This window comes from Rosa chinensis, chromosome 5, assembly GCF_002994745.2.
Source record: "Rosa chinensis cultivar Old Blush chromosome 5, RchiOBHm-V2, whole genome shotgun sequence".
Lineage (NCBI taxonomy): Eukaryota > Viridiplantae > Streptophyta > Magnoliopsida > Rosales > Rosaceae > Rosa > Rosa chinensis.
In genome coordinates this window covers 7,095,871-7,107,966 of record NC_037092.1, presented here as the reverse complement: position 1 = coordinate 7,107,966, position 12,096 = coordinate 7,095,871, and the positions used below count along the sequence as shown (strand labels likewise).

The 12,096-nt window shown below is 36.9% G+C and overlaps 2 protein-coding genes across 3 annotated transcripts; both read left to right on the top strand.

The window, feature by feature from the left end:
• Positions 1-1,489: 1,489 nt before the first annotated feature.
• Positions 1,490-7,978, top strand: LOC112164618 (protein SCAR3). 2 transcript variants are annotated; one of them, XM_024300872.2, is made up of 9 exons: positions 1,490-1,900; positions 3,220-3,383; positions 3,632-3,755; positions 3,887-4,019; positions 4,239-4,306; positions 4,430-6,857; positions 6,972-7,070; positions 7,437-7,547; positions 7,638-7,978. In XM_024300872.2, the coding sequence occupies exons 1-9, from the start codon at positions 1,746-1,748 to the stop codon at positions 7,689-7,691; spliced, it is 3,336 nt and encodes a 1,111-aa protein (XP_024156640.1). In that variant the 5' UTR covers positions 1,490-1,745; the 3' UTR covers positions 7,692-7,978. The 2 variants fall into 2 exon arrangements, with proteins under 2 accessions (XP_024156640.1, XP_024156641.1); XM_024300873.2 differs by having other exon boundaries at positions 1,491-1,900; positions 6,975-7,070.
• A 3,119-nt stretch (positions 7,979-11,097) lies between these two features.
• On the top strand, positions 11,098-11,848 carry LOC112166835 (dof zinc finger protein DOF1.5). Its single transcript, XM_024303760.2, has one exon. The coding sequence runs from the start codon at positions 11,191-11,193 to the stop codon at positions 11,710-11,712; it is 522 nt and encodes a 173-aa protein (XP_024159528.1). The 5' UTR covers positions 11,098-11,190; the 3' UTR covers positions 11,713-11,848.
• Positions 11,849-12,096: the final 248 nt, after the last annotated feature.

Here is a 12,096-nt window from a genome sequence, read left to right as displayed (position 1 = left end):
GTCTGAAGTTCTTGGCCTCTTTAGCTACATGTTTTTAATTAATTATTGGGTATTTTGCTTATGGAAAATACAGTCTATAATGGTCAATTATTAAGGGCACCACTAATTTTTTAGGGTAATAAGAACAAAGGGTTAGGTTGGTCTCAATAATGGAAAATGATGCATGAAAAGAGTAATGAGGTGAAAAAATTGATAGTCCATTAATTAATTTCATCATCATATAATCAATAATCTGCTGCCCATACAATCAACATTTAGAATATATCATTGTCTTTCATTTATCTATATCTACCTCCAATCACACAATCTTATTCCCAAACTTGCAAAGATACAAAAACCTCAAGGACCCATTACTATTCCAATTTTGCCCATGTCTAAATTTTTAAGTAAAAGAAATGCTAGTAATATTCCAACAACATTTTCCTTCAATTTTTTTTTTAGTTGGTTCATCTTCTGAGGTAATTTCAATTAGAACAATTCTTAGTTTCACCCCTAGGGTGAATGAGCAAAGTCACAATCTCTTGCGATTAACGCATAATAACTCTATAATTTTATAATCCAACCATTCATGTTGTATAACATAATATAAATATTAGCTCTGTAAAAAATCAATCAAATTGAAGACTTTTTAGTTATTCATTTCTATGAAATACATGGACGGTTCATTATAGTAGTAGTAAGTGTTGTCAGAACCATCCATTTGTTTGTTTCAATTAGATAATTAAACGATTTCTGATTCGATTGATCTTTTACACAGATGATCTTTAAATGATAATTTAAGATATAGATCGTTGAATTATAAATTTATTAAGTAAAAATATGTTAATCGACAAATGAGGTGAATATGCTCATTCACCCTAGGGGTGAACCTAAGAATTGTTCTTTCAGAAATCATTTTATTCTATCTCATGATTGTAAAAATTCAATTACATCATTCTATGTAATTGATTTCTACCCTTTTGTTAAAATAAAATTAGAATAAACAAATCATAATACTAGTATATTTTTGTAACTGCTAGCAATCTTTTCCTTTTCACATTTTTTTTTTCAGGATGTTTAGTACAATTATCTCCAAGTCAATTTTATAGTTTAACCGTTCATCTTATGTTATTACTTTTTTTCTTTGATATATAAATGAGGAATGATTAGATGGTCTTAAACTAACATGTTTGTAGTTTAAAACAATCTAAATCTTCTATGTGTCATATACACTAATACTAATTGGTCTCATTGATTTGGCCTTTTGTTCTAAATTTTGATCCCTATAATCATTCTTGAAAATAGTAAGACCGTTAGATTGAATTATAGACACGTAATACTCTAGAACTACAGAATAATTACTTCTTATAACTAACTAAATACTTTTTATATAAAATTGGGTACTTCTAGGACACCCAAGTCATTGTATGCAAACCCAAGTGCAATTCAAGTAAATATAACCCATCTCCCAGACAATGATTTCCATTTTGCAAGGAATGGCTTGCAGAGTTGGCAATGTCCCCTATTTTTCTTTCCTCTCATTCTCATCCCAAACACTCACACAAACACTCAGTCCCTCTCGGCAGTTAAGCAGCTTCAATCTCCCCACCTACTCTTTCTTCCTCTCATTTATTCACTTTCATTCATTCCTTCATTCAATGCCTGCTCTTCATTCATAAAGCTCTCACCTTTGTCTCTACCAAGCCATTAAATTCCTCAAAAGTTTTCACCTTTCTGCTCAGAAATTAAAACCCATTAGAGAAGAGATGCCTCTGGTGAGGTTTCAGGTGAGGAACGAGTATGGTCTGGGTCAGCCTCAGCTGTACAAGGAGGCTGACAGAGAAGATCCCAAGGCCGTGCTCGACGGTGTTGCCGTCGCCGGCCTCGTCGGGATCTTGCGCCAATTGGGGGATCTCGCCGAGTATGTCTTTCGTTCTTTTGCTTCTGGTTTCTTGTACATTTCGTGTGTTTCTCACTACCCTTTTGGAGTTTCTTGCTTTTTCGGTGTGGTTTGGTACTTGGGTTCAGCTCATTGTTCACTGTGTGTGCATTTTACCGTTGGGAGTTTTTGTGTTTTTGGTTTGGGATGTTTGATTCTGTTGCGGAAGTGAATGCAATTTGTGGGTTTTGGAGTTGCAGAAATTGGGTTTGTGATGGATGAAAGTTTGAGTTTATTATGTGATTGTGAGTTGAATTTCTGGTTTGCTGTTTGAGTTTCTGTTTCTTGGGATTTCTTTTGGTACTTGGGAAGGAATGAGAAAAAGAGTTGAGGAGAGGAACATGTGTAGGGTTTTAGTTTTAGTTTTGTACTGTTGGATCCTCTTAGCAGCTGTGACTCTATGAAGTGTAGTTAAGAAGGACAGAAGGAGTTCTTCTTTGTGGTAATTTAGGATATTGGAATTGAGTTGTTTCATGTAGTGGTGGTTCACTATATGTGGGGGGATTGGGGTGCCTGCAGTATGCACTTTCAAAGGTACTTGACATGAAAGAGCTCTGGATCTTATATCTGTAGGTACTGTGTTGTCCTTATAGAATACGTTGGCTTTCACTTACACGTATCAGAAACTTATAATATTGGGAAACTACTAGATTTCGTGGTAGTTTCTGTCTGTAAAGTAGAAGCTTTTATTATGGTTGTGGATCCTTAATACCTGTTGTCAATAACCTTAGGGTATTGGCCGTTTTAGGGACCCTTCATGCTGCGAGATTGGTTTCAGTATCATTTAGATTACTGGAGAGGTACTTCAGTTATATTGTGACAATGGCAGACAAAGGCACTGCTACAAAATATCACCGTGCAAGAGATGTCTCAGGTTTAATAACATTATAACATGTACAGCAAGTTCTGACCGTAATGTGCCTCTTAAGATTAATTGGCTGCTAGTTCTTCTTTTGGCTGGAGATTGATGTTAAATGTACTTAGGGAGAGCCCCTCAAGTTGGGCAAACGCCAAAACTTGTACTTCTAAAATACTACCTACTGCAGTCTTATGCTAATAAACTTTTGAGACATAAAGCATAACTGTGGATCTCTTGTTTTGGCGACCAAGTCTGAAACATAACCAGTAATATTCTCATATTGAAACATAATGATTATTCGCTAAATATTCTTTATTCCCAAGAGCTTAAACTGTTTGGAACTTTGGATATATGTGAAGAATTACTTCATATTGTAACAACTGTTCATCGTATAATATTGTCATAAAACAGTATTAACTTAGAAACAAATTTTAACGTGTAGATTTGCAGCAGAGGTTTTTCATGGCTTGCAAGAGCAAGTAACGACTACAGCTTCTAGAAGCCATAAGCTGATGGTTCGCGTTCAACACATTGAAGCTGCACTTCCTTCCCTTGAGAAGGCTGTACTTGCTCAAACAAGCCACATACATTTTGCATACACAGCTGGTATGGTTCTTGTACCTCATGTTGTAAGGTGTTTACTTTAGTACTGTGTTTTATAAATGATTTGAGACCAGGTGTTTATACTTAAGCTTGTTATAGTCCAAGACTGAATCTGCAGAATATGTGTGACATTTAAAGTAACTTCTCTTTGTTATATTTTCTTTATTGTGGAGATGGTTTTGTCTATATTCCATATGCTATTATCAATATCCTGATAATTAAATCATTAATAGATAGCAGTTACTTTGCAGGTTTAGAGTGGCATCCACGTATTCGAAGTGAAAGACATCATTTCATCTACAATGACTTGCCACGCTTTGTCATGGATTCTTATGAAGAATGTAGTGATCCTCCGCGTTTGCACTTGCTTGACAAGTATAATAAATTTCTTTTCTTTACCTATTTTTACATTATTTGGATTAGAAGCATGGTCAAGTAGTGAAGTTTAAATTTGTATTCTGACTGTTTTACATACTTACATGGTTGAACCTTCGCTTGGCATTCAGATTTGATACTGGGGGTCCAGGATCTTGTTTAAAGAGATATTCAGATCCAACATTTTTCAAAAGAGCATCAGCTATCTCTGACGAAGCAAATGCTGAAAAAATCCAAAGAGATAGGAAGGCTCAAAGAAGCAAGGTATGCAATATTGTTTTTGAATTTAGCTCAAAAGCCTCATTATTAGAGAGCACACAGATTAAATTCGTTGATAAGATCGTGTAGTGCAATAAACCATCACTGTAGTTCTCATGATGATAACTTCTGTTTCTGCTATTAAATTTTGTAATTTGTTATTGGGTTGTTACTTTAAGTACTTCCAATTTCTTTCTTGTCTGATTAAAATGTTGATATGGACAGAAAAAGAAAGGATCACAGCATAATGGAGATGTATCACGTTCTGCATCGATATCCAATTGCAGTAACAGGTATCATACAGATTCATAGTTTTATACTCGCATACAAATGTGTAGTTCATAAGATAAAATGTGACTTACGGTTCCGTCTTTGATTTGATGGAACTAAAACACTTATGATCTCTGACTCTGCAGAATGGAACCTATTTCTTCTAATGTGAATCGGCAAAGCTCGCCTTCGCAAACTGTCTCCACAACTGACATGGCGGCGTTAAAGTCTGACCTGGGAAACAATTCTAATTCTTTTGGTTCAAGAACTGAGTCAGGATATAATGAGTATGTTGCCCATTCAAGTTCCTCCCTGCAAGCCAAACAACAAGAATACAAGGATTCCCCTACTTCTGAATCGGTGCATCATGACGATACTCTTGAATCTGTTTTGCATGATGGTGAAAATGTGTTTGTAGATGGTAACTCTCCTGGAAGTTCATTACAGGACCAAGTTACCTCTGGTTCATCTTGTGGTAAATGGGATGAGAAGGCAGAAATAGTAGATCCTACAGGTCAACAGAAGTGTTTAGATGAAACTACAGCAACGCTCCCTACAATGGATGACTTGGATGCACATGAAGGGGGAGCTGGTCACATTAAGAGTATTCCGCAAAACGATTTCCTCTTTGATGGCGAAAATATTTTGGAGCCAACCTCGAGCAGGAACCAAATTGATGAAATTGAAAGTGAACCAGATGAACCAGATACTTTCATGGATGCACTTAACACCATTGAATCAGAATCCGAAAATGATCTTGATTGTCAAACAAAACGAGAAGTGAAACATGTCCCTACTTTTGTCAACAAGAAAGGACTGGATGCAGTGCATGATATTACCATGGATTGTTTGAATCCTCAAACTCCAAGGTTTGAAACTCATGCTGCAACATCTCACAGTTCCCCGGAAAGAGAAACGCAGGTGGATCTACCAAACTCAGCGTCATTAGAGAGCCCTGTCCCTGAGCAGATCCCTCAAGTAGTTATGGAACCTTCTAATTCAAACCACTCTGTAGGCTCTGATAGAACTGAAAATCTTGATGATTCAAGGTTAGAAACTGTTAATTGTGATTCAGCATCCTCTGGCTCTGGAACTACTAATGTGCAAGATAACATCATAAGCAGTTTACGTGAGCCTCAAGACTCTCCTGCTGACATTTCCAGGAATAATTCAATAAATTTCTGGACTAATGGTGGCATGTTAGGACTTGAGCCATCAAAACCTCCTGATTTCACCATGGCAAGTCCCGTAAATCCAGCTAGCAGTAGTACAGCTGAGACAATTGGTCTCTCAAATCATGCTTACAAGATTATAGTCGATGAGCATGAAATAGAACCAAGCATGTTGACTATGGATGATCGATGTAATGATAAAGGTCAAGAGGATGGTATCTCATCAGAGAAAATATCTAAGGGAGTTTCACCTATGGAATTGTATACAAAGCTTGGAAATATTGATGATTCTGATAAGAGCAATGGATTTGGCCATGCCATGGAGGATGGTTGGAAAAAAACCAACGCAATGGAACCTGGAATTGTGTTACCAGTTGCTCCATATACTAAATCTGCTTCCAATGACTTAAATCAGGAGAATGATGAAAACTCTTCTCTGGTTTTCGGACTTGGTCGTAGGTTACTTGAGAATGGTTTTGGTAGAAATGTATCGTATGACAAATTTGAGCCTGCTAGTTATTTGAATGCTGGTGAATTGGAGCAGAAAAGCGAGCACCAGAGTGTAATGAATCAATCATTTCCTGATACAGCCTTCAAAGAGCAGTCTGAGGATGGGTTTGCAGTTCATTCATCTCCTTCTTCACCACCACTTGAGCACATGAAGATATCTTTCCAACCCATAAATGGCATTGAAACTTCCAAACTAAAACTGAAATTATCTGATGGGAATCAAAGCCATGGAAGTGTAAGAGACATGTTTCAGTCATTCCAGTTGATCCCAGAACCTGCTATCCCTCTGCATGAATTTGGTTCTGATTCTGACGATGACACCTTCTGTCGATCATCTCCTTACATATCTGATGATTGTGTTAGCCATCACTCTGAGTCCAATTCTGAACAATGGGAGTCTAGTGAAACTCCGGAGAGAGAAAACCATGAACTTTATGATGCCTGGCGTGGAATCTCATCAGCGGAACACATTTCCAGCTCCCCAGAACTAGGGGAAATAGGCAGCAATGCCATTTATAGTGAAGGTGGGATCAAAAGTGTTCACTCTGAGAATGGTATGGTACAGTATCTCTCTGATCCTTTACTTGATCTTCCAAGCTTAGATGCTTTTAAACCTGTACTCCTGCAAGAACCAAAAGATGATTCTACACCAATGGATGTCCATGGTTTGAGATGTCCTGGGGAATCTACACCAGGACCACCACCTCTCCCTCCAGTGGAATGGTGCCTTTCAAAGCCCCAGTTAGATGCTACAGAAGAAAATCACGATGTATCTGAAGGTTTTAAACATGTACTTGATACAGACCTCTTGGGGTCTATCACCTTCCAGCAACCACCATTGAAGCAACAAGAAGTGAATGAAGAGCCTCTTTCTATTAAACCAAAAATCAAGGTATTGTCTAGTATAATCCAATCCTACTCATTCAAGTTATAAAAGTCATACAATTAAGAATAGTGGGGTATCAAAACTGCAAAAGAACATATAATCAAATACTTCTTATGGCAGCAGAACCAGCAGGTGAATGAACACAAAGAAGCTGATCAGGCTCTAAACAGCAAAGAGATAGACGAAAAGGACGATTTCTTACAACAAATCAGAACACAGGTCAGTCTGCCATCTCTATTGTCATTTGGTCCTTTCCAAGATCCTGAAAGTCACTTATCTGCTTATTGGAGTGTTTCTATTCATGTGTAAAATGTGCCTATGTAGATCATAAATGCACAGTTTTTGGAAATAGACATGTAGTACTCTGGATCCTTAAAGGCTTTTTATGCTTTTAGCATGTCTATGGTCATTCATTGCCATTGTTGATAAGTAGATTGTGGTAAAGCTTATGTTTTAATCAGTGCTTCACTTTTTCAATCATATTATGTCTACCTTGTTGTGACCTTGAATAAACTAGGCAAGTACAGTAAGTAATAAAGTAAACTATTGCTAATTTGTGCTCAATCTGCTGTTATGTCTTTCCAGTCATTCAACCTGAGACGCACAGTGACAGCAAAGGCAACAACTACGACACCAGGACCCGCTACCCATATCAAAGTCACTGCAATTTTGGAGAAAGCAAATGCCATCCGCCAGGTTCCCATTTGCGCTTTTCTTTTCTTCCCTTTCTTTCATTCTCTTTAACATTCATTGCAGTACAATTCATAATGTAATGAAACTTGTCAGGCTGTTGGGAGCGATGATGGGGATGATGATGATGACGATACCTGGAGTACTTAATCTGACCATGCTTGTTATGCCAGTCCATCAGAACAAATCCTCTTGTAGCCGGAGTTTACAAAGTTGGCGGTGGCTAGGTTACATATTATGTGAATAATTTCAGTTACTTCCTGTAATTAATCTTAGGGCTAGTCTTGTATTCCCGATTTCAGTAATTTTGATTGATTCCTTTAGGTAGAAAGATGAGATAAGTTGTAGGGCTGAGTATGATCGTTTATCTACATGCTTGAGGCAACCATTTATATAAAATGCCTATAATGCCTGATTATATTGTTGTTGTTCCTTGAGCTCTGGTTTGTTGATATGTTCTTCTTGCTTTGTCTGTCAAACGTAAAAACTAAAAACAGAACACACGCATTAATGGAATATGTCACTACGTGCAATTTGATTGTGTCATTTGCTTAGCAACCAAGAATCATGGAGAAAACACCTTGCATTCATATGGGTATGGAATGTTAATCAAGTCTAGTTGACCAAAACCAAATTCCTGAAGAAACTTAAAACTGGGAAATTCTGCATGCAGACTAATCAAATTGACATAGAAGCGTGAAAATTAAGTACGAATATAAATTTTTTGTACGTATAAAAATACAAGAAGGTGAAGTATGACGAACTTTATGTGAAAATTAAGTCATATTCAAAATGCAAAGCATAATTGCGATTCTAAAGTCATCAGAATATAGAACTTAAGGGACTTTTTTTTTTTCCTTTTCTGTCTTTTTCTTCTCTTTAAGACTCTAGCCTTATCAATAATATCTCTGTAACTTCTGGTATTTAATTAATCTTGTTTTGAGCTGGCATTGCAAAGCTTCCAACCGGCACACTGATTGGATTAAGAAATTTAATACTTAATTAACACATAAATTAATGAATAAAGAAGGAAAGGAAGACTTTCTTTTTCATTTGATTAGAACAACTTGATAACCAAAACCATTGACGGTACTTAGTACTTACAACTTTCCAACTCCACCCAAAATTATATGTTTTGTATTAGGGATAATATCCCAGTTAAGGATGTGATTACTGTGTGTGTGGAATGACAATGACACATAAACCAAACTGGATTCACCCATAAGTAATCGAAATAAGAGCTGCAACTTCTAAAAAACTTCTGCTAATATTCTGCTGATCTTTTGCTCTTTATTTTCACTAGGAAAAGAAGACAGTTTATTTCTAAAAGAAGGTTCTCCAACAATGAAAAGGATGCACGTAGATTACTTTGTTCTTTGCATTAAGCTTTTAACTAAAAGAGACTGGGAAAGCATCACAAAGAAAAAATGCATGCATTTCAATTTTCAAAGTAAAAGAAACCATGATATGAGGTACTTTGTCTGCATTATATTATTAGTAGAAGTGTTACAAATGAGGTTCCTTTTGCATTAACTAAATAAAGATTCCTTTATTAAAGAAATCCCATATCAGATTACTTTTTTAATTTACAAATAATTGCAAAGAACTGAAAGCAACCCCGACCTTAATAATGTCTGCAAAACTACAATGTCAAATGTCAAGCGAATGAAAAAGAAGCAACAAAAGTTAATCATCAACTCCATTTAAGATCTGAAAAGATGCCTTTGAAACAAGTGTTTAGCAATAGCATTACAAAAAAGTACGCAACTTTAATGTCAACATGTCCATGTCCATAGTTCTTCTGTCTTCTTTTCTTTGTTGATAATACTAGAAAGGCTTAGGCATGCTACTGCAAGCTCACTTTGCTGACTCCGATTGCACAAAACTCATTCAAGGCATGGGTATAGTTTTGAACTTGGGACCTTATCTGTTATCTATTAATGGTTTTTAATTGTGGAAGAAAATTCGAACTCAAAAACCTCGGATATAGCCGTAAATGCTCTTAATAATTAGAACTACGTACAATTCCTCATAAGAGCCTCATCTTTCATTCATGTCCATCTCTTTGAGAGAAAATGCTCTCAAGTACAACGTTTGAAGATAGGATCTTCAGATATATAGGAATAATAGGATCATGCGTGCGTATATTAGATGGACTCAAAATTAGTGTTGTGTCATGCAGCGTTAGGTTTGTTTCCTTATACCGAGTAAAAATTTAAAACATTCAACTCAAAATTAATTGATATTTGTTGGAGAAGTTTAAAATCGATCACATATTTTATTAAGAAACCAATTTTCAATATGTAATTCTACATGTTGATTCTCCCTAGACACAAAAGTACGAGTAGAACATGTTCTGTTCGCCCATGCCTTGCAATGGAAACCATTGTTGGCAACAGTAGCTTTGTTAGATAAACAACTTCGATTCTTCATCGATCGATCTGTCAAAAAGTCTCAGTTTCAATCTTAAAAAGTCACTAATCGATCCGCATGTAATATACTATAACTGGCCCCTTTTAATATCAAATTAGCACAATGTTTGGTAGTAGATCAATTTGCACAATAAAAGTTGAGATCGATGCATCACTATAGCCTTTTGCTCTCCATAATATGCTTTAAGACCACCTAACTAATCCCCTTTTCAAACCACTGCAAGTGGCCTAGTGATTCTTGCCTAGTTGGGTGTGCTCTCCAACCTAGATTCGAACCTCGAAGCTGTCAAAGTGGCCAGGCACTGTGCTGCAATGCACAGTTGGAGCATTTCACATGCACCGAAGAGGTTTATCTTGAGTCTAGGAAGCCTTTGAGTTTCTCTTGACAAAGTTAAAAACTAATTCCCTTTTCTCTTTTCTCAGAAAGTATTTATAAAGTGAGCTTCACCACCACTGTTTACAGTTGGGGGGCTAAAGAATAAATAAGATCAATAGTACTATATGGTAGTGACATATAATATTCCATGGTGCACCAAAAGTAAATGGCCATATGGATGGAGATTTCTCATAACATAAACAAGAAAAAGACTCTTGCTTTAGCTTTAAATCACTTTATCACTTTCTAGGGTAAGAATATGTACACAACCACAACTTTCATTAACAACTAAGAGGGCTTTTATCTCTTTATGCTCCCATCACTACTGATATTTGTCTGAGACACGTCTGAATTGGGACGTATTTTAGACTTTTTAGTGAATAATTATAATGTGTATTTGATTCTGATACATTACACCAGTTGTGTATCGTTCTACTTAATATTACTATTAGACTTACCATTCGTTAACTAAAATTATGTGTTGGAAGAGTTTAGACAAAGATTGAAAGAGATTTTGAAAATATATGCTTCCAATGAAACATCTTATATTAGTACGAAAAACTAGACTGTGATGATGTGGAGATATGATGTGTGCAAAAAGCTCATCCTCAGCTTTTTCCAAACCCACCTGCCTGGCTTCTTGGCGGCTGTCACATGGATTTTTACATGAATAATTCTTGCTTTTAAATTAAGCACTTTTATCCCATACCTGCTATATATATTCGTAACCTAAGAAGTAGCACACCACCTTCCTTAAAAACCGATACAAAGTTTGCCTCTCACATTTGAGAGCATAACACATCTCTCTCTTCGTGTCTCTGTCTCTCATTCTTAAAACTCCATGGCTGAGGTCAGCAGCGGCCAAGATGTGCCCGGAATTAAGCTGTTTGGGACAACCATTACATTGCAGAACAAACAAGTAGTACTAAAAGATGATCATCATCATCGTCAACCCAAGAAAGCCGACGACGTTCATGACCAAACGGTGGAGATGAAGAGGCCGGAGAAGATCATACCATGCCCTAGATGCAAGAGCATGGAGACCAAGTTTTGTTACTTCAATAACTACAATGTAAACCAGCCTAGACACTTCTGCAAGGGCTGTCAGAGGTACTGGACGGCCGGCGGGGCCCTACGGAACGTGCCTGTGGGAGCCGGCCGTCGGAAAACCAAGCCTCCGGGCCGGGAGTTGGCTGGTTTCCCGGAGGGTTGTTTGTATGACGCTTCAGAGGTGGTGCAACAGTTTGAGCTGGATGGGGTGGTGGAAGAATGGCACGTGGCGGCGGTACAAGGCGATTTCCGACATGTTTTTCCGGTGGTGAAGCGGCGGAGGAGTGGCCCAAGTGGTCAAACGTGCAGCTGATCATTGCCTCTTGACATTTTTCGTCCTTATATACTTTAGTAAATTTCATGAAAATGAAATTAACAATATAATGTGTTGTGTTAGCCTAATGTTAAGGGTGCATATATACAAGTGGTGAGATATGGGTATTTAGTAATCATTCAATCACATATAAATGCAAGTGAAATTGCCTTTTTTTTTCCCTTTTTTTCTGAAAGATTGCCTTTCTATATTAAATATGGTTTAAATGATTCTCTCTCTCTGTCTCTTTTAAAAAAAAAAAAAAAAAAGAGGCAAAGACCTCTTAAACTCAATCATGCAAATGAAGTCGTAGGGAAGCTAGGTTTTTCTGATTGAATTGCAGCATGAATATTATAAAGAGACCTGGATAGTTGACCGTGTTGG